General features: G+C 28.2%; 2 protein-coding genes across 4 annotated transcripts; one reads left to right on the top strand and one right to left on the bottom strand.

The window, feature by feature from the left end:
* Positions 1 to 611: 611 nt before the first annotated feature.
* Positions 612 to 11,237, bottom strand: LOC127288346 (glutamate receptor ionotropic, delta-2-like). Its single transcript, XM_051315738.1, has 9 exons — positions 10,981 to 11,237; positions 9,715 to 9,899; positions 9,318 to 9,502; positions 6,708 to 7,142; positions 6,453 to 6,620; positions 6,142 to 6,368; positions 5,313 to 5,518; positions 3,868 to 4,133; positions 612 to 1,207 (listed from the first exon to the last, which is right to left on the bottom strand). The coding sequence occupies exons 1-9, from the start codon at positions 11,168 to 11,170 to the stop codon at positions 694 to 696; spliced, it is 2,376 nt and encodes a 791-aa protein (XP_051171695.1). The 5' UTR covers positions 11,171 to 11,237; the 3' UTR covers positions 612 to 693.
* Positions 11,238 to 15,987: 4,750 nt separating this feature from the next.
* On the top strand, positions 15,988 to 26,052 carry LOC127288290 (acyl-CoA Delta-9 desaturase-like). 3 transcript variants are annotated; one of them, XM_051315661.1, is made up of 6 exons: positions 15,988 to 16,117; positions 18,161 to 18,510; positions 22,476 to 22,606; positions 23,989 to 24,194; positions 24,273 to 24,455; positions 24,604 to 26,052. In XM_051315661.1, exons 2-6 carry the CDS (start codon positions 18,222 to 18,224, stop codon positions 24,872 to 24,874), a joined length of 1,080 nt encoding a protein of 359 aa, XP_051171618.1. In that variant the 5' UTR covers positions 15,988 to 16,117; positions 18,161 to 18,221; the 3' UTR covers positions 24,875 to 26,052. The 3 variants fall into 3 exon arrangements, with proteins under 3 accessions (XP_051171618.1, XP_051171620.1, XP_051171619.1); XM_051315663.1 differs by having other exon boundaries at positions 15,993 to 16,043; XM_051315662.1 differs by lacking the exon at positions 15,988 to 16,117 and adding an exon at positions 16,352 to 16,407.
* The last annotated feature ends 530 nt before the right edge of the window (positions 26,053 to 26,582 follow it).

Below are 26,582 nucleotides of genomic sequence, written 5' to 3'. Positions count from 1 at the left end.
TTATAATTTCGGACAAATAAAAATTCGGCGTCTTAAAAATTTGTATAAATTAAAAATTCGGACAAATTAAAATTCGGTGAATTGGAATTTCTGTCATTTAAAAATTCAATTCACATAAAATTCTATTGAATGAGAAATCTGTAAAATAAAAATTTTTTTAAATAAAAAGTCATGTAAAGAAAATGACTGTAAAATAAAAATTCATGCCAAACAAAAATTCGATAGCTAAAAATTTTATTAAGTAAAAATTCATATAAATTTCAGACAAATGAAAATTCTATGGCTAGTACTGCTGAATTTAAGACTAATCTTAAAATAAGATTTACTTTTTACAGTGCAATAAAAATTCTTTAAAATGCCTATTATGTTAAATGAAAATTCGAGCAAATAAAAATTCTAACGAATAAAAATTCGAACAAATAAAAATTCTGTGAAGTGAATTTTCGGTTATATAAAAATTCTGTAATATAGAAAATCGTTTTAATAAATATTCTGCAAAAAACTAATTCGAAGAAATAAAAATTCGTCTCCAAAATAATTATGACAAATGAAATTCGATAAAATGAAAATTCTAACTAATAATTTTTAGAACAGAATTAAGTTTCCCGATTTTTATGGGAAAATCATGTCCCCCAAAAAAACACTTTCAATTAACTTTAGTGACGATTTGTAATCATTATAATTATTATTATATTATAACTGAAAAGGAATAATTCGATTTGCATCCTGATTATTATTATTCTTATAATTCAAAAAACCATCTTGACGAATTTTATTCCTTTTTCTAGTTAATTGCTTTTGCGTTTGTTTAAATTCTAAATTTGTTTCAAGTCGATTAGAAATTGTTGATAAATCCGAAGGTGCTTTTCTAAGTGACCATCCAGTTTGAGATGGTGTTTGTGGTTCATGATGATGATGATGATGATCATCTACTATTTGTTCTGAAAGTCGTGAATGATTGTCTCTTCGATGAACATGAATACTACGTATAATTTGCTCTTGAACAATTGTTCTTTTATTCCATAATCTTTCAAGTAGACATAGTCCTAATGAGACGATCATTCCGACAAAAAGAACACAAAATGCCGTGTAAACATCCACAAGACTTGCACTATTAAAACTTGAATTATCTGTACATTTTGGCATTTCAGGTAACATTCTTTCTTTAACCCTGTCCAATATTCCATTCTCAAGATTACGAAAGATACTGTAAATAATAATAATAATTATTTTTTTGGCACATGAGAATATTCAACAAATCTAACTTTACATACTGCCGTACGATGTAAAAACTTAGTTAAGTCATATTTTTGACAAAAATGAGTTTTTGGTATCAATGGATTCGTAAGAAAAAACTGCATCTGATTAAGTTATTAAAAATTTTTTATTTTAATTATTTATTGCAAAAAATAGTTATTAAAAATGTACAAAAACCCAGAAAATGAAAGAATACTTGATAAAAACTCAGTTAACTCGAGTTGAGTAGTCCAAAAATCGTAGGAAGCGTTGAGATCGAGCATAAGATACGAAATAAAAACTTAGTTAACTCGACTTGAGTGTTTTCTCTTTCGAAAAGTGTCATGAGCCGGACACTGCATTTCGATGGGAGCAAGCGTAAGTCAACTTCGTTAAAGTTCGGATTTTCGTCGGGTGAATTCGGAATCCCATGCATTTAGCTTGAGTTAACTAAGTTCTTACTTCTGAACGAAGGCTTGCGCTCGCCTACCTTTTCGAAAAGCACTACGTAACTCGAGTTAACCAAGTTTTGCTTTTAAAAAATAAAACGTAAGTCAATTATTTAATATAATTTGTTTAAATAATTAACTTTTGACTTCAGAATTAAAAAGAACTCTATCAAATTACCTAGGAAGTGAAGTTAGATTAAAGAATTATTTATATTACATTAGGTTTTTAAATACAAACAGTTTTTCGTCATTTTCCCCGTTCGAACAAAATATGACTTAACTAAGTTTTTATTTCGCACGGCAGCATAAATCTAATTTTAATTTGCCATAATTTTTACTTAGCATAATTTTCATTTACCGAAAGTAGGCTTAAAACTTGTTTTCCATAAATTTTGATTTAAAATAAGTCTTCCCAGATAACACGTAAGCTTACAGCAACCTTGCGGTAAGCTTGCCGCGCAATATTGCCTAAATAACCTTGCTACCTACAATTTTTTTTTTAAATGTTTCGTCTAATTTATATAATAAAATTTATACAATAAAATTATATAAATTAGACAAAACAAAAAAAAAATTTTTAGATTCAAAGTAAGGTTATATGGCTACCTTGCACCAACCTTACTACAAGCTTACCGTGCAAGCTTACTGAGCAATCTTGCGATAATCTTATTGTGCAATCTTGCAGTAACCTTACATTGCAATCTTACGGTAAGCTTACCATGGAAGTTTTTGATCAGGTGGGACAATTGAAGTTTGCAGTAAGCTTGCGGTAAGTTTGCCGTGAAAGCTTGGCAATATTGCGTGGCAAGCTTGCCGCAAGGTTGCTGCAAGCATACATGCTATCTGAGTTTCTTGAAATAAATGTCGTTTGACATAATTTTTATTTGGCATAAATTTCATTTTCTCTAAGTCTTATACTTGAGATAAAGCTTGTTTTTCATAAATTTCATTTGACAAAAGACTCACTTAACATAATTTTTATTTGGCATAAATCTCATTTGGCATAAACTTTATGCGGGAAGCATCATTATGTTCTAAAAATAATTAATTAGAATTTTTATTTTATGGAATTTCATTTGTCATAATTATTTTTGAGCCGAATTTTACCATTGGTCAGTAAGGTAGATTTCTGTGTCGGTATTTTTTAAACGAAAAATCTTTTAACAGAATTTCTAATTGATAGAATTTTCATTTGTCCGAAATTGCAAATGGCCGAACAAACAATCGACAGAAAAAATTCAGCGCGATTTTTAAAATCAACCAATCAAAAATTATCCATAAAATTTGAATTCGTTGATTTTAAAAATCGCGCTAAATTTTTTCTGTCGATTGTTTGTTCGGTCATTTGCAATTTCAGACAAATGAAAATTCTATCAATTAGAAATTCTGTTAAATTATTTTTCGGTTATGTAAAAATTCTGTATTATAAAGAAGCAAAAAATTATAGGTTACGTTTAGAAATTTTAAAGTGAAAATACACAAAGACGTTCAACTCGTAATGCAAACTAATGATATTTAGGTCTTCATTGCATCCAAAATATTCAATAAAAACTGATTTCAGTTATACAAAAACAAAAATAAACTTTTAGTTCAAGTAAAACTATTGTAAACATAACCAATAATTCATTTGCTTCTAAGGTCCCTTTCTTCAGATCGCGTCACAATTATAATAATTCGAACAAATGAAAATTCATCTGAAAGAATAAAATGAAAATTCTATGCAAAGAAATTCTACTTAATAAAAATTTTTTAAAATGCCTATTATCTTAAATGAAAATTCGAGAAAATAAAAATTCGAACAAATAAAAATTCTGTGAAGTGAATTTTCGGTTATATACAAATTCTGTAATATAGAAAATCGTTTTGATGAAAATTTTGCAAAATACTAATTCGAACAAATAAAAATTCGGCTCAAAAATAATTATGACAAATGAAATTTCATAAAATGAAAATTCTAACTAATGATTTTTAGAACATAATCATGCGTCCTGTTATTTGAATCTTTATCTTAATGTCAATGACAAATGAAAAAGATGTGAACATAAAGAATTTGTATAGGAAATATTTCTATGACTCGATATTTCAATATTGAAACCTTTTCTTTGGTTAGATTTTTTAAGATTTAGTCACATTTCACTGTAATAATTATTCACACTTATATATATATATATATAGATATTACCTCAAATTAATGATTTTTTTATATGGACACGAATATGCCATGGGAAGAGCGACAAATGAAAAAGTTTTTTCAATTTGTAATTCCTTTAAACTACATTGATTTGGAATTAATGTTTTTTGAAGTATTTTTCTTGCGTCTGCAGCGCCAACAAAAAATCCATAATTCCCCTTAATTGCCTTCTCAATACCAACAATTGTCTCTAAACGTGATTCACGATTATCAAATGCTTTGATGTACAATTTTCGAAGATTAGAGTCATTTGAAACCTGTTGATGATGATGAAATTTAAATAAATTTAAAATATTCAAAAAGAATGAAGAAATATGTATTTCCTAATTGAAAATATATTAAGTATAGAAAATATATATATTAATATATGCGTGTAAATTTAACAAATGTGAAATGGCTATTCATTGTCAGTGTCAAGGTAAACAAGTTAATAGTATTGTGCGTTTAAACGTTTGTTATTGCTTTTATACTTATTACTCGTTTGCGAGTGTTCTGGTTCGTTGATTACAAATTTGCCATCGGATATTCATTATTCAAAATTACGAATACAATTTAGTGGAATTTTTTTTAAATTCGTTTGTTTTCATTTTGAAATTCTTTTATTAGAGATTTTAAAAATTGTTGATTACGAATCTTAAATAAAATTTCGATTTAAAGACGACGAAAATTTTCAAAGTAACAAGATTTAAGTGAATTTATAAAAAATCTTTCGCCATATTGGATCCGCCCTTTTAAATTTTGAAAAATAGACACCGGATTCATAATGAACGACCTCAAAAACTCCCGAGTAACAAATTTCAAGCAAATCAGATCAATTTTCAAAAAATCTTCCACCATATTGGATCCGCCATTTTGTATTTTGAAAAACTAACATCGGATTCGTAATTAGCGATTCCAAAAACCCCCAAGTAACAAGTTATAATCGAAATCGGAAAATTTTAAAAATATCTTCCGCCATATTGAAAATCTAACATCCGATTCATAAATCAAAGTAATATTGCAGTGTGAAATAGCGATGCTTTAAGGGACAGTCCAAGTTGTGAAATATAAAAAATCTAAAATTAAATTAAAAATATTTTTTCTCTATGTAAAAATGGAAAATTGATATATATAAAACTACAGAATGACACCTTATTTGACTACCTTTCATTTTATTATAATCAAACTTAGATATACGTATTATTAAGCAAATAAAATGTCATCCTGTAGTTTTATATATAAATTTTCCAATTTCACTTAGAGAAAGAAAAATTTTTATTTTGTATTTTAATAAAGGCTGCCACAAATCAGTCAATAATATTGCTTATATTTTCGGTTCGTTTAAATTTTATAACTTTGATTGGCCCCTAAAATTTGTTATGCTTTCATTCTTAAACTTTGTAAATAATTCTTTTACATGCAAATGTGTCTGTAAGCAATTTTATTATAAACATTACTCGAATATATTCATCTTCATTGATGCTGTATCCCAATTTAAATGAATTATACTGTAGTAGATCGTCAAGTGTTCTGATACCATTGTGTTGAACCGAAAGAATAGAAGTTATAAAGCCAGAATATGCATTGTAAATTACCAATGCAAAAAATAAACTACATAGAAGTACAGTTTTTCCTGATAATGTTTTTGGTGTCCATGGAGAACCTAAAATCAATTTTGGAAAAAAAATAATATTTCTGTTTTTCCTTCTCTTCTAATCGTTAATTGAGCAATTTGGTGTAATATGAAACAAAGAAAAAAGATGCATGAATTTAGATCAAAACTTCTTTACTCAACGACAGTTTTGCTTGTTAAATTAAACTGACGAAAAGTCCAAAGTCAACCAAGGTCAAACAAAAGAAAACAAAAAAATTAAAATATCAAAGAGTCACGTAGATACAGTTTTTCTATTAATTTAATTTCCTCGACTTTTTTTTCGTAATATTTTCAATATACTCAATTTTTTAATAAATAATAATAATTTATTGAATTACAAAAAATGTAACATGTCTGATGCGTGTCGTAAAATTGAAAAATAGAAAATAAGTCGATTCTACTGCGGACGGTAATGAAAGGCTTCAGTATCCCCACCACCAACCTACTGCGCGCTCAGTGTTTCCCCTACTAGAGGACCGAATACCCCTTCCTACTCGTGATTCGTTGTATAAATATCGACCGTTCAGCAGTGGATCGGTCAGTTCGTTTTGTCTTGTCCTCTTGAGAGTTTTATTCGAAACTTGATTTTTTTAACGTATCTTCTTTTATTAATTAATAACAAATGTTAATACCTTGCATACACATAATGCTTAAACACCAAAGTGTTGCTTCTCCAAGTCCTGCCTCTCTTTCTTGAATATTACGCAAAACTTCTTTTACAAAATAATTCGTAGCTTCCATAGAGGCAACAATTATGACAACTGTCCCAGCTACACAAAGTAGCAATCGATAATTAAATGGCTGCAAAAATATATCCCTCATGGTACCGTAGAAAGGTGGAGCATAGTAAACATTCCTCCTAGAATGTATTTTAAAAAGAACAATGTTGCCAATAATATATATTCTAAATTGCAATGAAAATAAATTTTAATTAAAATTTTACATTGATTTTACGAGTGGATAGCTGAAACTCATATCCTGTTGCCTCTCACTGCTTATTGTTATATAACCCAAACCAATATCAATATTACCAGAGACAACTTCTCCCAATAAATCACTCCATGCTTTATTGGTGACTGTTCCAATTTTTTCAAATGCCGTCACTTCAATTCTATTCAACACAAATTCATCATTAATTTTACATATATATATATATAATTATAAAAAAAAATTTAAATAACAAAAAAAAAATTCTCACGTTGTATTGCAGGAGTTTGCAATTATTTTCATAAAATCTAAAAGTGGTTCAATATCATTAGACTCCTCATTACTTATTAATTCAGTTTTTACATCCTTGGTACCATTATGAATACCAACTTTAATGGGATAACCATAAAAATTTGTTCTCAATTTAACACCAAGTGGTGTTCTTATAAATCGTGTTTCAGGATCCCAAGCACCAAGAAAATCAACTTGCATGCTTGTATTTTCATTTCGACGTATTTTATAAACGTGTGCAAGATAAAATGCCATTGTTTTATTCTCGAGTGTTATATATTCTAAATTTGTTTTTACTGCTGCTGCTGCTGCTGATGATGATGATGATTTATCATCAGCATTAACTTTAGAGTGTTTCACTCTTTTCAAATAATGATTATAGTGTCTTTTATATTGTAAAAGTGACGAACACGTTCTGAAACATTATGCAAAGATTGTACAGACTTTTCCAATATTATAGGAAAAATAACACAAGATCACAAAAAAAATCAATAAAATGGTTTTTTGAAGTCATATTTTCAAAATCCAAAATGGCGAATTCAATATGGCGGGCAATTTTTAAAAAAATTATTAATTTTTATAAAACTTGTTGCCTAGAGGATTTTTGGGTTGCTGAAAACGAATGTGAAGTCTGTTTTGCTCCATTACCTCAGGATTTTTTCCTAACCTCAAAAATTATGTTAGATTTTATGTAACAGACAAAACTTTTACAAATATTAATAGATTAACTTTAATCTTGGAATTGAATGGTTTTTCTTTGTTGCTGATTACGAATTTCAAGTCAGATTTTCAAAACCCAAAATGGCGGATCCAACATGGCAGTCAAATTTTTAAAAAATTATTGAATTTCTATAAAACTTGCGAAATCTATCAGTTTTTTGGGTCGCTAATTACGAATTTAAAGTCAAATTTTCAAAATCCAAATTAGTTAATACAATACGGTGGAAATTTTTAAAAATAATTGTTGGATTTTAATTTTAAAAATTTGGCTTTAAATTCGTAATCAGCAAATTCAAAAATCTGTATATAGATACCAAATTTGAAAAAAATTCGACCGCCATTTTGAATTTTAAAAATCTGACTTAAAATTTGTAATCAGGCAGCTCAAAAAATACTGGATACCATAAGATAACAGTTAATCCGTCAATATTTGTAAAAGTTTTGTATGTCACATAAAATCCGAGATGTTTTTTAAGGTTAGGAAAAATCATGACGCGATGGATCAAAACGGACTTCAGATTTGTGTTCAATGACCCAAAAAATATCGCCTGAATGTCACAAAAATATTCCCGGTTGATATCAGCTTGACATTCAAGCAATATTCCGTGCTACTTGGGTGGTAGATCCAATATAAAGAAAATTTTTTTTTACATTTCTAATATTAAATTTTTTTGAAAAAAAGATAAATCGAGCAATTAAAGAGAAGGGAAGAAAAAGGAAGGCAAGGCGCGAAGTTACATATGAGCCGAAAATAATAAGACAGGAGAATGAAAATACGCAAGGATAAAAATTTGGCATGTAGGAAAAGAAAAATATCAATGGAAGCTCAAGATTGGGGTGTCAATTTTTTTCTACACTTTTAGGTGTATTTTGTCTAAGAAATTGCAATCAAATAATCTGACTAAGAAAAATTTAATTTTTAAGAGAATTAAAGAGCAATTAAAGAGAAGGGAAGAAAAAGGAAGGCAAGGCGCGAAGTTACATATTAGCCGAAAGTAATAAGACAGGAGAATGAGAGATTGAGAAAACGTAATCGTAATAAAACAGAAATAAAAAAGAAAGAGCGCAAAAAAAATTTGACATGCAAAAAAAAGAAATTATCTATAAAAACTGAAGATGGAAAGAAAATACGCAAGAATAAAAATTTGGCATGTAGGAAAAGAAAAATATCAATGGCAACTCAAGATGAAAAGAAAGTGCGTCAAGAAAATAATTTGTCATGTAAAAAAAAAATTTTCTACGGCAACGGAAGATGAAACGAATGTGTGAAGAAAAGAATTTGACATGTAAAAACGATAATCGGAATAAAAAAAATGCAGGAGTTGCAATAATGTCTTTTGAAGATTTCGATGAAAGTAAAGTTCCACAGAATTATTTAGGTTTAATAAATGTAGAATGTAAGTTTTGTAATGCGTTACATTTTTTGTGTAAAAGACCGTCACATAGATACATCACCGAGGAATGTCCCCGTGAAGAGGACATTATGATATCGCCTGAATGTCACGAAAATATTCCCGGTTGATTTCAGCTTGACATTCAAGCAATATTCCGTGCTACTTGGGTGGTAGATCCAATATAAAGAAATTTTTTTTACATTTCTAATATTAAATTATTTTGAAAAAAAGATAAATCGAGCAATTAAAGAGAAGGGAAGAGTTTTATAATAATTTAATAATTATTATTAAAAAATATTAGATTATTAGATAGTATTAGCTATATTAGATCCGCCAATTTAAATTTTGAAAATCAGACTTCAAAGGAACCTTGCATCGATTTTTTTTTGGTTCTAATAAGAAATAATGAAAATTAATTTTTAACCTAAAAAAGTAATACATATAATTAATTTGAATGATTTAAAATTTTTTTATACTCATTCCTAAAATGATGGATGAGGTCAGAATCTTCATTAGGCGAAAGAAATGAGGATGCTACAACTATGTCACTATCAATTCCAATCTTTAAATCGCGAAGGACTGCATCAATAACTGTACTTGCCTCATTAGTTGTTACCATTAACCAAGAAATGTAATAGTTAAATAATAATTTATTAGAAGCCTACAAAAAATACAAGTTGGTTAAAATTTTACAAAAATTTTAGTTTTTCCATAATAGTAGTTTATTTATTTATTTTTATTTGTTAGGCAGTTTCATTAAAAATTCTCTTTAAAATTACAATAATTATAATTTACGTGACTTTAAAAAAATATTAAGATTTCCAAATATACTTTTTATAATTAAACATATATAGATACAAATTTTTTATGCACCACATTAAGAATATTTTCACTATCCGTGAAATTTAGTCTGTCAAGAAAAATAACAGCGGCGACACGATGTTTTTGAATTTTGAGAGAATTCATTAATTTAGAACCTGAACCAGTTTGTAGAGATGTTTTTATTCCTTTACTACCAAGACACTCTATCAATGGTCTTGCATAATCGAGTGAACAATCTACAATATATAAATTTTATATTATTTTAATATTTAACATCAACACTTTTCCTTTTAACCCTTAACTTGGCACCATATGGATCCAGTAGACCCGAGAATTTTTTTGAACTCAAATTAATCAAATTAGTATAGCTTTTAAATATTTTTTATATTTTAATTAATTAGTTTGACATAATCTTTGTAATTTTGTAAGTTTTTTGATACAACTAATTCGATACAAAAGAATAAATTAGTTTCAAACCTTAATAATTTAAAATTTTTAATTTTAATCTAAAAAGTCACATTTTATTCTGCAAAATAAATATACCTTTTTTGCAAGTCCTACTGTTGTGGTAATTTTTTCCTTAAAGAATATAATACATCAAGAGTATAACCTTAAATTTTTAAGTGATAATATTAAAATTTAAATAACTCATGAATTTTTAAGTAAAAACAAGCAATTTTTCGTTTTTATTTTTCACAATTTTTTTAACTAACTTAAAATAAATTAATCCCTGTAAAACTAATAATATTTTAAAAAATACATCATAAGCTACCTCAAATTAAATTTTTTTGCAAAAATATTTAATACCGGCTGTACAATACACGTTTGAATACGTCGGGTCCAGCAGACCCGTTATGCCATTTTCGTTCGAACGCGAAATTGTGCCAGTTAAGGGTTAATACAGAAATTTTTGTTCCTTATTCGGATCCTATAAAGCCAATATTAATTAAAATTAATAATAATAATCCCACACAGCTCATCAAATTTCCTGAATTTGTCCTGAATATTTCATTGAAAGATTCGAAATATTTCAATGAAAGGTCCATGAAATTTTGATGCAAGCAATGAAATGTCCGCCTATAAGAAATATTGCAGTTCCGATTGTACGAAAAATTTCAGCGAAATGTTCAGGAAATCGGAACCGCAATATTTCTTATAGGCGGACATTTCATTGCTTGCATCAAAATTTCATGGACCTTTCATTGAAATATTTCGAATCTTTCAATGAAATATTCAGGAAATTTTATGTGATGTGTGGAATAATAAAAATAATAATAATAATCAACGAATTAAAAAACTAGATTAAACAAAACTCACTTGCATTTAATCCATCAAAAATAACCATTTGATCCCAATTTCTCATTTTACCATAATCTATTATAAATTGCAAAGTCAATACTGATGGTTGAATGCAACTACCAATTACACCAGTCACAAAAAACAGAAAGCAAGAACAATTTTTACAATATTGTTGAATAGAAAAAATATTTTTCTGTTTAAGATGCATATTTTTTTTTGAAAATTTAATTCAATTTTAAATTGATAAGCAACAAATTAGTACGCGAATGAAAAAGACTTAAATACAGAGTTCTGCGGAAAATAATAACAAAACCTCTGTTTTTTTTTAATCGAATTTCAACCCAACTTCCATCGAAAACTGACAAGTAAATGAAAAATAAATTCTTCTAATTGCGTGTCTAAGCTGCATCTAAAATGTCAAAAAGAGAGTCCTTCATGAGTATTTAATGAATGCGAATAAAAGAAAATGGCAAATAAAAGTGATTTATGAATCTTTGCACCAAATCACAATTTTACAATTATTAACAGCTATTTTTGTTATTTTTGATAAATAAATATGTATCACACTATTTGAAAAGGTTTCATGAATTTCAATAATTTATCTTCAAGTGTCACAAAAGCTTGAACAATAAGAACTGACTAACTTTGTAAATGTGCGCAGAGGGTTTTAAATTAATTACTTCACGACTGTCGCTCGCTTTTTAATTCCTTAGGGTAAAATGACATGAATCTTCAAAAAGTAACGATTAAATTAACTAAAGTGGTTTATATATGGGGCATTCCACAAGAGATTTTTATTCAAAAAACATTTGTCTTTATCTTGAGCATTTTTTTTTTATTGAAAATTTCAGAAAAAATACGAAAATACATATTCTTGGATTTGATTAAAATTATGAAAGTTATGATTTTTTTTTAATTTAACGTCGTCAAAAGCTGAATACTGTTAAAATGCCTTTTTCTCTGTCCTACTAATAAGTAGTACACACGGAGAGAAAAATCAAGTTGCGCTTACTGGAGACTGTCAAGTAAATATACGTAAACTAGAGTAAATGTCCCAATTACTGTGATGTACAACCCAAGACCGACTATAATGATAAAATAATAAAAGTGTAAATGAAATAATGATTTAATTTTTTTTGTTAAATCACTATTAGTGTCTATGGAAATAGAAACGATACTTTAAACTTGAAGAAATAACAAATATATTATTAAAAATATTAACTTTTTTAAAAATGGCATATGCTGGTATTACTGCAAGTTTGCATGAATTACTGCGAATGGTGTGCACCAATTACTGCAACGCTAAAAGCGTTGATTTAGAGGTTAGGTTGACTGGATAGACCACAGTAATAGCAGAATGCGAAAAATATACGCATGCTCTAATTACTGTGATATTAGGTTCAATTGTAACTTGAATAAATAATTTGATAATAGTCGAAATATGCATCATTAGTGGATATAATTTCAAATATCATTTGGAATAAGTTTTAAAGTCATTTTGAAACAGTTTTATGTTCTCAATTATACTAAGTTTTACTAATTTCATAAAAATCGCAGTAATTGGCGCATCAGCAGTAATTGATACACTTACCCTATACCAAAGTTATTAGCGCTACGCGAGACTCAAGTAGTTTTAACTTGGGTCTGTAGAATCCACATTGTCCAATGTTGAATCTACTGCAGACCCAAGTTAAAACTACTTGAGTCATGCGTAGCCCTAACTTTAGTATAGTTTACGTATATTTACTTTAGAGTGTCCAGTAAACGAAACTTGATTTTTCTCTCCGTGTAATGATCCTAAATACAACTAAAACCCCAGCAAACACGTTCTATAAATGTTATATAACAGTGAGGACACAGTTTTATAGAACATTTGTTACAAGCTGGTTATGAATCTGTTATATAACCTCATTGTAACAGAATTCTAGAACATTGTTACCAGGGAGTTACCGATTTATTCTATATTATGCTAACTTCACAGTTCTGTAACAATTTAATGTAACATTTCTGTAACACAATCATCACAAATGATCTGTAACTGACGTTCCAACGTAGTTCTAGAACTGTGTCTGAAAAATGTTATTTAGCTGTTCTAAAATTTTGTTGCAGATTAGTTCTGGATGACATTTGTACCTAAAAATGGGAACAATTCTGCAACAGTGTTACATAACATTTCTATAACACTATAGCCACAAATTTTTTATAACTAATGTTCCATCGCATATCTAGAACTATATCGGAACAATGATATGCAACTGTTCTAAAATTTTTATGAAGTTCAGTTCTGGAATATATTTGTACCTGAGATTAAGAACTTTGAAGGGTTCATAAGTACCTTAACTATTTTCTATGGAATTAATAAATAAATAGTTCATTTTACTTAAGTATGTAATTAAATTTAAAAAACTCTAAAATTTTTATATATCACATAGTCTTATTGTTTTCTATTTTCTTTATATAAGCAATACAGTTTTTAAATCCTCCTCAGTCGCAAGTTATCAAATCAATTTTGTATTTGTATTCCCTTGTTAGGGTAGCGTAATGGTTAGCGTATTAGCCTGTGAAGCAATATTGCTATAGAACAGTTGAAATTTGACATTGTTCTAACTATGTTTATTTTAGAATTTCCTTTTTCTATTACATTAAGTTTTAATATTTTTATTAAGAATAAAAATATTTTTCATGTATTTTTAGATTATAATCGTACGATAATAGTTATGTACCATTTTATAGTTGTTACAAAACAGTTCTAGAACTGTTACAAATACATTTGTTACCATATTCTAGATCTGTTACAGAATCTTACATATCCGCTGAGTACGACATTTTGCGTAACCAGTGACTCACAGGTTCATAACCAGTTACAGAACATATTCTCAAAAAATTTGTAACAGTTCTATAACTAACCTGTAACAGTGTTTGCTGGGACTTCAACCTTATTAAAAATATTATATACCGTCAACCGGGGCTATTCTACTCACCCAGGGGCTATTATACTCAGCAGAAGTTTTTAATTAATAAAATATTTATATTAAAATATTTAAACTTGACGCTTGATGTAAAATTTCGCCATATTGTATCTGAAATTTTGAATTTAAAAATTCTGATTTTGCAAATTCGTAATCAGCGCCCCTTTTTGGATCGGAATTATCAAAAAATTGATTTTTCGGTAGTAAACACTTTTCCCAAACACGGTCACATGTGGCGGCTCTAACATAACCTTTACACAGAGAAAAATGGAAAAACGAATAAGGGGCCATTCATTAATTACGTAAGGGTCCTTAGGGGGAGGGGGGGTTTATAAAATCTCTACATGGTCTTACGTGGGGGGGTGGGGGGTAGAAGCTAATCTTACGTAAGATTTTGCCAAGTATTTTCCATTTGTATTATGATGTAATTAATTTTTTAATTACATTAATATTGTTAAAAACTTACGTAAGAAGGGGGAGGGGGGGGTCCGAAAAATCTTATGTATCCTTACATGGGGGTAGGGGGGGGGTCAACATTAGCCAAAATCGTCCTTACGTAATTAATGAATGGCCCCTAAAGTAACTTTTACTGTACTTTAAAAGTAAAACCTGAAGTTTCCGGAGTTTAAGATCATTTCTGGCAATTTTTACTATGAAAATAGTAAAATTTACTCCTGAAATAGTAAAAATTCAGGGTGTCTACTAGTCCTGGAAGTCCTGGAAGTCCTGGAAGTCCTGCAAATGTCCTGGAATTTGAAAAAATGTCCTGGAATGTCCTTGAAAGTCCTGGAATTTTAATTTTTGTCCTTGAATTTTTTATATTTTGCTTTTAAATTTTCAAAAATTTATAATTTTGTCAATCAAGTTAAAAAAAATTCATTAAATAAGTAAAATAAAAATTTACTGAAGTGATTAATTACTTTTTTGATAATTTCTGAAAACAATAGTTAAACTAAAAATTTTTTTATTCCTTAAGATCATCCAATTTAATGTCCTGGAAAAATAAGAAATTTGTCCTGGAAAGTCCTGAAAAAGTCCTGGAATTTTAATTCAGATTTTTAGTAGACACCCTGAAATTATTATGGACATTTGTGACGCGTCATCGCGAAGAAAGGGACTTTAGAAGCAAACGAATTATATAGGTTATGTTTACGACTACAGTTTTACCTTGATTAAAAGTTTCTTTTCGTTTGTGTAACATCAAAATTAGTTTTTATTTATTATTTTAGATATAATGAAGGCTTAAGGCCAGGTCCCAGTCGTGTCAGCTGTTGCATTGAAACTTCAAAGGAACAGCTGACTCGACTTGGACCTGGCCTTAAACATCATTGGTTTGCATTAAAAATTAATTCTCTTTGTGTATTTTCTCTTCGAAATTTCAAAATATAACCTATAATTTTTTGCTTCTTTGGTGTCCCTTTCATCGCGATGCGTCACAATTTTATTTGAATTAAATATAAAAAATTTCTTTGAAACCAAGATAATTTGTTTGAAACAAACAGATTTTCTTTGTATCGAAGAAAAATAGTCAAAGAAATTGATTTTTTTTTAAAAGAAATTTTATTTTCTGGATGTTACCTAATTTGACATAGATCTAAGTTATGATCTGTGTATAAGTTTTATGTCATATAAGATAATTTTAATTAAATTAGAATTGGTAAAAAATTCATTTTTGATAAATCTCATTTTGTGTAAAACTCATTTAAATCTCGTTCAACATTATTCTTATTTGACATAAGTAATTTACTATAAACTTTTATTTTCTTCTTTAGAATTATTACGATTCAGTTTTCATTAATAACACTTTCAATGGATGATTTCTATTTCTGCCTTTTAAATTAAAAAAATAACATATATATTAAAAATCTATTTTCACTTTGCTTTTGTAAAAAAATTCAAATAAAAAGAAAATGAAACATAAATATGCCAGCATTTTGTTTTCATTTGTCTAGTATGTGAATCTTGATTCCCTTATATTCACCTTGACCGACCTGCAATTAATACATATATACTATATATATGCCGTAACTGCTTTCGGGACCAGTAATGTGCTGATAAGGCACTTCGTAAAGTTGACTGAGGCAGAGGGAGGAGGGAAATTTACAAAGCGAAGTAACTAACTACAAAACAATAAGCTATATGTCAGTCGCATAAATTCATTTCATAAAGTATAATACGACAAAAAGGTTTAAGTGGCCCTTTATTATTTATTAAAGTTTTCCTCTTAATATTATAACTATTGTGTGTTTTCTTTAAAGATTTCCTGTTGTTCATTTAATATCTTCACCCCTAGAAAATTTATAACAAAAACGTTGATAAAATGTGCCTTGTTTTTCTTAACTAAATTATAATTTTAATTCTCCTTTAAGTGTTTATAAGTGTATTTTTGTTTTTGCTATATTTATATGTATTTTTTCCAGAAAATTCGATGCTTTGCAATTTTTGATAAATTGTAATTAATTTTAAAAAGAAATGGGTAAGAGCGATAATTTACCTTCTAATGTCAATTAATTACAAAATCATACAAATGAAAAATTCTACACATATAATTATAGTTATTTAATTGTTCGTGGAAGTCGGTATAGTTAGATAATTTAAAAAAAAAAAAAAAGAAAATAACTACAGCTAAAATTTTGCGTTCAATATGGTCACTAATTATTGTGTTTACATGTTAATCGCTTCCTTTATTTGCTAGAATTTAAAAATTATTTAACAAATTTTATTAGTTAACACTTTTTACTAATTGTTTAATTAGAATATTTTTTGAAAAAGTTAAAAATTACAAAAATAAAAAACTGATTTCGCTTTACGCTTAAGAAAATCATACTTTTTAAAGTCTTTATTAACATGTTACTCTACCTTATTTTCATAAAAGTTGTCAATTACTTTTTATAGTATCTATTTAAAAAATTTTTTTATAAATGTTCTGTGTTTACTGTATTTAAAAAAAAATTATTTCCAATAATTATTTTTATTGAATTACAAATATCACAGCCACACAAAAAAAAAAGTTTTGATCTGGGGGTCTGACTATGCCTACTTTATGTTTTTTGGGTCGCTGAATCCGAATTCGAGGTCCGTTTTACCCCATCAGATCAGGATTTTGAGATAACCTCAAAAAACCAATATGGCGGACACTTTTTCGAAAAATTCATCGGATTTGCCTGAAACTCAATACTCAGGGGTTTTTGGGGTTGCTGATCACGAATCTAATGTCAGTTTTCAAAAATTCAAAATGGCGGATCCAAAATGGCTGACACATTTTCGAAAAATTCATCGGATTTGCCTGAAACTCGTTACTCGGGGGTTTTCGGAATCGCTGATTACGAATTTGAAGTCAGTTTTCAAAAATTCAAGATGGCATTGTAACAAATTTCTTAGGTGTATCTGTCATGACGGCATTTTTCGAAAAAGTGTCCGCCATCTTGAATTTTTGAAAACTGACTTCAAATTCGTAATCAGCGACTCCAAAAACCCCTGAGTAACGAGTTTCAGGCAAATCCGATGAATTTTTCGAAAATGTGTCAGCCATTTTGAATTTTGAAAAACTGACATTGGATTCGTGATCAGCGACCCCAAAAACCCCTGAATAAAGAGTTTCAGACAAATCCGATGAATTTTTCGAAAAAGTGTCCGCCATATTGGTTTTTTGAGGTTATCTCAAAATCCTGATCTGATGGGGTAAAACAGACCTCGAATTCGGATTCAGTGACCCAAAAAACATAAAGTAGGCATAGTCAGACCCCCAGATCAAATTTTTTTTTTTTTTTTGGCTGTGTAATTACACAACTTTATTATAATTTATGTTAAATTCTTGGAAATTAAACATAATTTTTTATTCCCAATTCCGAATATTTATATTTAACGAAGTAAACATTTTTTTAAATTTGTTATTAATTTACGTATTACACAATATTTATAAATTCAGAATTTTCAAAAAATATTTAATTTATATATGAATCATACAAAGCATTCTCCATACATTTTCTGCAAATTCTTTAATCCCTCACCAATCAATATTATAATTTTTTATTTAATTACAATATTTTGCATTAATTTTTTCTAATTGAATTAATAATTTTACTTCAAAAATTATTTTCTATATATTTAGGATTTATTTCAAAAAAAAAAAAATGTTTTTATAAACCAAAAGTGTCTTCTTTTGTGTAAAGTTCGGTAGCTGTATGATGTATGATAAATAATTCTATTTTTCTGTCAAAAATGTACAGAAGAGAGAAACGGACCTTGTTTTGGAAAATTTTTATGCAAAAAAATTAATTCGTGACAGAAATGCCCCCAAATATATCCGGTACAACGCCATGTATTGACAAGAAAACATCAGTAGCTGACAATGGAGCTGCTTTAAAATTGACAGAAAATATTTCATCAAAAGAAAGTGAAAATCATGAAACAACTAAATCTAATGGATTTCATAATGAGAAAAAGAAAGAATCATCAACTTATTTTCAACAAGATTTAAAATGGATAAATATCATCAGTATTTTTATTCTTCATATTTGGGCACTTTATGCTATCATCACTTTTCCCTATATTCAAAAACCCCTGACAACGCTTCACAGTAAGTTTATATTTAAAAAGAATTTATTATTTATTTTTTATTACAGAGAAAAGAAATGTTATATAAATTTTGTGTTAAAAAACTTTCAATTTTTTACGTAATACTAATAACAGAACCGATAAAAATAAATATATCCAAGAAAATTAATATATATTTTAAATGAAACTAATATTTTGTTATCTTAATATACATGAAAAAATTTCTCGAATCATTATTTTTCGAATTACCCCTAATTTAACAAATAAAAAACGAAGCTGAAGTACGCAACGTTTATATAAACGATTTTTAAAGAAATAATTTTTTAAAATGAAAAATTCTATAATTTTTTGCCTAAAAAATATTTCTTGTAGTTTTCAATAATCAACAAATTATAAAAAAATATTTTTTAGGCAAAAAATTATAGAATTTTTCATTTTAAAAAATTATTTCTTTAAAAATCGTTTATATAAACGTTGCGTACTTCAGCTTTGTAATACAAAAAATTATTTAAGATATTTTTGACCCTTTTAGCCAGTGCATTATATTATTATTTAAATATCACATTGTTATTGTTTATGCATTTTATCGCATTTTTATGCATTTTTATCGCACTTATTATATATTTTCAATGAACAATACAAGTAATAAATATTGTACGCGCATATAATCGAGTTTTTTACCGCGATATATAATTATTTTCCTAGAATAAAAACAGGAAAACCATATTAACTTAAAATATGAAATCGAAATATAATAATTATTTCCTTATAATATAACAAAACATTGTTTAATTTCCATTTTTTAAAACAGAAAAAAATTTTAAATTCAGTCAGCCCTATTAGAAAGATCTGAAATCTGATCATTGAGAGAAAAGTCATGTGACAAGGTCACCCCTAAGTCTTTAATATATACCTCTACTATAGACTCAGTTTAAAACCACACTGCATCAATATTATATAATAATTTAATTTAAGTCATTTTAAATTATGAAAATATGGTATCAAATTTCGATCTATCCACTAATCTTTCGACTGTAGTTTTTGAATAAAACATGTAAGTCTAATAGTATAGCTTAGGGAAATCATTTATGATGAAAAATAAAGATTCTTGACCACTTTAGATGTAAAAACAACCTTTTTGGATTAGTGAAATGCATGTATGCATTTTAATTATGATCCTCGTCAACACTATCTTTACAATGATGCAAATTAATTTGTAATTTTGAGGTTCCAGTAACAAATAAACCCTGGCTTCACCATAAATTATCTGGTAATCACAATTCTTGTATTAGTAAGATGGGAGACGCATGAATTTTCTCCAAATTTCAAATAGCTTAAAACTTAATTGACCTACATTTAATTGGCCTAAAAGTCGTATGAACTAATTATTACTTGGCCTAATCTGTTTATGACCTAATTATTTATTCAATCTAATCCTCATTTGTACTAATCGTAATTGTCCTTATATTCTCATTTGGCATAATCTTTATTTAAAGTTTAAACTAATTCTTATTTAACGTAATATTTATCTGCCCTACCCGGCTGAAAAAACTTGTACAAGAAAATGTATAAGTTCTTGTACATGCATATATAAGTCTTAATAATTAGAACTTATTAAAATTTCAAATTTTTTTCAAAAACATTTTTTATACAAATATTCTTGTACAAGAACATAAACGTGTTCATGTAAAATTACTTGTACATGAAACCTGCACAAGAATATATATATGTACAAGAACATGTATATTTTCTTGTACAAGTGTATTTTCTTGTCCAGGGTCTTGTATTAAATTCTGATACAAGAACACGTCTCAGTTCCGGATGCTGAACTTGTTCAAGAAAATTACTTGAACATGTACAAGTTCATTTATGAACATATACAAGAACTTGTACATTTTCTTGTACAAATTTTTTCAGCCGGATAAATCTCACTTGACCTAAATTTTCTGTAACCTAATACTTTTTTTAGCCTCATTTTTATTTGACCTAATTATTACTTGGCCTAAACACCATTTCCCCTAATTATCATTTGGACTAAACGCCGCTTAAACTAATTTTCATTTGATCAAATCTTTATAAAACCTAAATCCTCATTTGGCCTAATCATACTGTAACCTAATTATTATTTGTTCTAATATTTATCTGACCTAATTCTCACTTAGCCTAATGTTTTACTTGATCCTAATTGTTAGTTGTTCTCAGCTAAATATTAGAACAAATAATAATTAGGTTACAGTATGATTAGGCCAAATGAGAATTAGGTTTTATAAAGATTATGATCAAATAAAAATTAGTTTAAGCGGCGTTTAGTCCAAATGATAATTAGGCCAGATGAAAATTATTTCAAATGATAATTATGGGAAATGGTGTTTAGGCCAAGTAATAATTAGGTCAAATAAAAATGAGGCTAAAGAAAGTATTAGGTTACAGAAAATTTAGACCAAGTGAGATTTTGGGCAGATAGATATTATGTTAAATAAGAATTAAGTTATATTAAGATTAGGCTAAATGAGAATGTGGACAAATGAGGATTAGATTGAATGAAGATCACAGAAAAAACCTGAACTCAAAATGATAGCGTATGCTACTCATTTTGATATGCAGCAAAAATGAGTCCGGTTGGTAGCGCCCCTGTCTATGTCGTTTAGCATTGACTCATTTTCGCTGCATATCAAAATGAGACTAAGTTTTTTCTGTGATTAGGCCAAATAAGAATTAGGTCATATACAGATTAGGTATAGTTATAATTAGTTCATATGCAGATTAGGTCAAGTAATAATTAGTTCACAGTAAACTTGGTTGTATGGTCTCCGCAATTGTACTATTACCAAAATATCTGAAAAAAATTCGTTTAATTTTCAGTCGATTCAATTCGGCCATGATTGATATAAATTGATTAAATTTTTTGCATCAAAAAATGAGACTGTTTCGTGTATTATTTCTAAAAATGATACACAAAACGATCTCTTTTTGATATAAAACTTATGTGCATCAAAACGTTGCAAAGATTTGATGCAATTTTTGGTCTAAATTTGATACTTTTAGGAAAACTGTGTTCATAGGACTCTTAGAACAAATGATTTTAGGTGAATTAAGTGTTAGGCCATTTGAAATTTGGGGAAAATTCATGCGCCTCTTCTTCGATTAGTGAGATGCAGGTGTGCATTTTATTTATTATCTTCGTCAACACTGACAGCACTATGATACAAGTTAATCTGCATATTAATTTGAGCTTACAATCAAAAGAAAAACTAGTAGATTTAACTACTTTTTAACTACCCTGCGTAATTCAATAGATCTTCAAGTGAATTTAAAAAGTTGTATTTATTATCAGAAAGTAGTAAAGAGGAATTAATACCTTTAAAGAGTAATTTTAGCCGTCATTTGGTGAATTTTTTAACATAAAGAGAATGAAGCAATCAAAAAACGGTTTTTACATTAAATTTATTCAGATTTCTAGTTTATAAAATAATGATTTATATTTTAGAATTTTTTTGTGCCTGCTCTGTAGAAGGCGCCAAAACTGTCGTTGTTGTGCTTGTTCCGCTCACATTGATGCGCACTATATAGAATACTATTTTATAGTTGGTAGAATGAGATTTTTTATTTGTTTTAGTTTTTGTTGTTGATTTAGTTACATTTTTAAGTAAAATGAACTGCTATAATTGTTATAGAGTTCAATTTCTAACACTGTGTAACAAAGGCAGCTCTTTCCCCAATAAGTTCCTGATGATCATGATTCTTGGATTAGTGAGAAGCATGTGTGCATTTTAGTGAACACTGTTTTACTATGATGCAAGTTAATCTGTATAGAATTTAGTTTACTAGCAGCCATATTTTGATTACTGTTTACTCACCATCCTTTCTCCGGATTCTTTTCGACTCAGGCTAGCAACACTAAAAGTTGCCTCTTTCAACATTAAAAAAAACCTATTTTCTTACTCCATTTTATTCTTGATGAATTAAAATGTAATTTTTGTTTTCCAGCGTATATTTTTGGACTACTTGTTGGTTTTGGAGTAACAGGTGGTGCACACCGTCTCTGGACTCATCGAGCTTACAAAGCCAAGTGGCCACTTCGAATAATTCTTCTATACAGTTATTACACATCTGGACAAGTAAGAAAATTTAAAAAAAAATTAACCTTTGTTAAATTAAATTTAAATAATACAGTAAAATTAAAGTAAATTTTAATAAAATTAATAACCTAGCCCAATTTAGTCTACTTTAAAATTTTGATTGGTGAATTAATATATGTTAAGAAAAGGACCCCGCACAAAAAATAGGGGAAAAAAATTTTCGGTCAAATATTTTTATACTTTGCAGTTTTGTAGCTTATTATCTCCTAAATAATAAATGTTAATGGCAAAACCCCCGAAATTCAATAGTTTTTGACTTACACTATGTTGAGCCTCAATAAATAGGAAAAAATTAATCCAGTTTCGTAAGGATTGCATAAAGCTTACTCAAAGCTTAAGGCTTCTTTACGGCTGAAGACTCAAGACTTGATAAAGACAAGGCTTGCTCAAGGATCCAGACACTCCTAAGCACCAAATCTTCTTACGACACCAGGGTTGATTGTAACTCAAGCTTTGCTTATGACTCAAGACTTGATAATGACTCAAGGCTTGATAATGACTCAAGGCTTGATTATGGCTCAAGTCTTGTTTATGGCTCAAAGCTTGGTTATAGCTCAAGGCTTGAATATGGCTCAAAGCTTGTTTATGGCTTATGGCTTGGTTCTGGCTCAAGGCTTGATTATAACTCAATGCTTTATTATGGCTCAAGGCTTGGTTCTGGCTCAAATCTTGTTTATGGATCAAGACTTGATCATGGCTCAAAGCTTGTTTATGGATCCAGATTTGATAATGACTTAAGGCTTGGTCATGGATCAAGGCTTGATTCAGAACCAAGTCTTGAGCCACGATCAAGTCTTGATCCATAAACAAGATTTGAGCCAGAACCAAGCCTTCAGCCATAATCAAGCCTTGAGTCATTATCAAGTCTTGAGCCTTAATCAAAGCTTGAGTTACAATGATCCCTGGTGTCGTAAGAAGACTTGGTGCTTAGGAGTGCTTAGATCCTTGAGCAAGCCTTGAGCTTTAATGGAGCTTTGAGCCATAAGCCTGCCTTGCCTGTCTTTATCAAGCCTTGAGCCTTGAGTCTTAAGCCGTAAAGAAGCCTTCAGCTTTGAGTAAGCCTTATGCAATCCTTACGAAACTTGATTAATTTTTTCACATTTATTGAGGCTCAACATAGTATAAGTCAAAAACTATTGAATTTCGGGGGTTTTGCCATTAACATTTTTTATTCAGGAGATAATAAGCTACAAAACTGCAATGTATAAAAAAATTTGACCGAAAATTTTTTTACCCTATGTTTTGTGCGTGGTCCTTTTTTAATTTTGTTTCGGGATTCATGTAATTTTATTATTTACTTTTTAAGTATAGTAATTATTCTAAAAATTGGAAATGTACTTTCGTTTTTGGATTATCAACAGAATTCACTATTCGATTGGGTACGAGATCATCGTATACATCATAAATATTCAGAAACAGAAGCAGATCCACACGACAGTTGTCGAGGATTTTTCTTCTCGCACGTTGGTTGGCTTATGATGAAAAAACATCCTGAAGTTATAAGACGAGGACGTCAAGTTGATATGAGTGATATTCTCTCTGATCCAGTTGTTGCATTTGGTGAAAAGTATGCTTTGAACAAATATGATCACTAATTTTGTTATAGGTTTATAATAAAATAATTTTTTTTCTTCTCATTACTCAGGTATTTCATATTATTCAAAATTTTATGCTGCTTTGTCATACCAATAATTATACCAGTATACTTTTGGAATGAAGAGTGGTACTATTCAATATTCTCAACGATTGGACGTTATGCTCTATCTTTAAATTTTACATGGAGTGTTAATAGCGCAGCTCATATATGGGGTTCAAAACCCTATGACAAGTAAGATTTTATAAAAACAATTTACTATCTATTTTTCATATAAAAAAAAGTCAAAAAAAACTTGTACTATAAATTTACTGGAATTCATAGAAAACTTTACAATAATTTAAATTGATTTTTAAATAAAATTCTGTTAATTATTATACAGAAAAATTGCACCAGCGGAAAATAGATTCGTTGCCTATGTAGCCATGGGCGAAGGCTGGCATAATTATCATCATGTATTTCCATACGATTATAAGGCAGCAGAATTAGGAAATTATAGTTTAAATTATACAACATTTTTAATTGATATGTTTGCAAAAATTGGTTGGGCATACGATTTGAAACAACCATCTAAAGAATTAATTAAAGCAGTGAGAGAAAAAAGGGGACATGGCTCACACAATACCGAAGAACCTGAATCAAAATCTGATTAAAATATTATTTTTTTGTAATATATAAAAAAGTACGTTTAATTCTTAGGACGCATGATTATGTTCTAAAAATTATTAGTTCGAATTGTCATTTTATGGAATTTCATTTATCATAATTATTTTTGAGTTGAATTTTTATTTTTTCGAATTAGTATTTTGGGAGAATTTTCATTAAACCGATTTTCTATATATTATAGAATTTTTATATAACCGAAAATTCACTTTACAGAATTTTCATTTGTTCGAATTTTTATTTGTCAGAATTTTTATTTACTCGAATTTTTTATTTAACATAATAGGCATTTTAAAGAATTTTTATTGGGTAAAATTTTCTTTCAGATGAATTTTCACAATTTTATGAATAATTTTTGATTGGTTGATTTTAAAAAATCGCGCCGTAATCTATCTGTCGATTGTTTGTTCGGCCATTTGCAATTTCGGACAAATGAAAATTCTATCAATTAGAAATTCTATTAAATTATTTTTCGGTTAATTAAAAATTCTGTTGTATGAAAAATCGGTTATATGGAAATTATATCAAATAATAATTCAAACAAATGAAAATTCATCTGAAAGAATAAAATGAAAATTCTATGCAATGAAATTCTACCCAATAAAAATTCTTTAAAATGCCGATTATGTTAAATAAAAATTCGAGTAAATAAAAATTTTGACAAATAATAATTCGAACAAATAAAAATTAGGCTCAAAAATAAATATAACAAATGAAATTCCATAAAATGACAATTCTAACTAATGATTTTTAGAACATAATCATGAGTCTCTAATTCTTATAATAATAAGTTCTATTTTCCATCAATTAATTATAATTATGTATAATAATCAATTAGAATAAAAAAAAGAAGCATTATCCTCATTTTCTTCGTCCTCAAGTTGAGAACACTGCGCGCGCAATATGGGTTAACCAATCACTACGCGTTACCCCCACTCCTCGCTTGCTGCGTGCGCAGTGTTCTCAACTTGGAAGCCCAAAAAAGAATGAACTTATTTCCAATGAAAATAACATTAAATTCGAAAAAATGCTATAACAAAAGATGTAAAATTTACTCTGAAAAATAATTTAATGAATTAAATAATGCAATCTGGATTGGTTTTGGACGAAATGACGCCTGGGGAGAATGTGGAAATGATTCTTAAAATAAATTTTATTATACTTTTTCTTTGAGACTGAATGATTAGTTAACAATATTCGCAAATAATACATTTTTTCATTCACATTCACAAAATCGTAACAATTGTATTAAAATTGTGAAGGACGATTTTTTTAAAAAGGGTTGAATTATTTTTACTAAATTTTTGGCTCTTTTCCCTTTCCAGAGCCCAGCCTTATAAATAATTTAATATTAAAATTAATAAATATCAAAAATAATTCCTTGAAAATAAATGAAAATACAAAAAAATTCAATTACATGTTTTATCTTTTTTACTCTCTATAATGAGTATTTAGTTTTATTTTAACTAAATTTTTATAAAAGTAAATTGTCTTTATTATATATATTTTTTATTCATTTTCTTTACTTAGTATCAATGAGTATAAATCTTTTACTAATAAAATGTCGATGTTACGAAAAAAAAGAAAAGAAAAAATTTATATACTATATTGCGATTACGTTAGTCTAAGATTAACGTTTATCTAACTCCATTATCGTGTGAATGCGTGTTAGAAAATTGACATAGGTCAATCTCATCA

Source organism: Leptopilina boulardi, unplaced genomic scaffold, assembly GCF_019393585.1.
Source record: "Leptopilina boulardi isolate dan_hultmark-lab unplaced genomic scaffold, ZJU_Lbou_2.1 LbouV2_384, whole genome shotgun sequence".
NCBI lineage: Eukaryota > Metazoa > Arthropoda > Insecta > Hymenoptera > Figitidae > Leptopilina > Leptopilina boulardi.
The sequence above is the reverse complement of the archived record's forward strand: the minus strand, read 5'-3'. Positions and strand labels throughout refer to the sequence as shown.

Coding starts and splice junctions, on each gene's coding strand:
- LOC127288346 (XM_051315738.1), bottom strand. CDS start 11,170: ATGCATCTTAAACAGAAAAATATTTTTTCTATTCAACAATATTGTAAA. Junction 7,143..9,317: donor ATCCATCATTTTAGGAATGA/GTATAAAAAAAT, acceptor ATAATGTTTCAG/AACGTGTTCGTCACTTTTAC. Junction 1,208..3,867: donor AAAAAAATCATTAATTTGAG/GTAATATCTATA, acceptor TATTATTTACAG/TATCTTTCGTAATCTTGAGA.
- LOC127288290 (XM_051315661.1), top strand. CDS start 18,222: ATGCCCCCAAATATATCCGGTACAACGCCATGTATTGACAAGAAAACA. Junction 22,607..23,988: donor GTTATTACACATCTGGACAA/GTAAGAAAATTT, acceptor GATTATCAACAG/AATTCACTATTCGATTGGGT. Junction 24,195..24,272: donor GTTGTTGCATTTGGTGAAAA/GTATGCTTTGAA, acceptor CTCATTACTCAG/GTATTTCATATTATTCAAAA.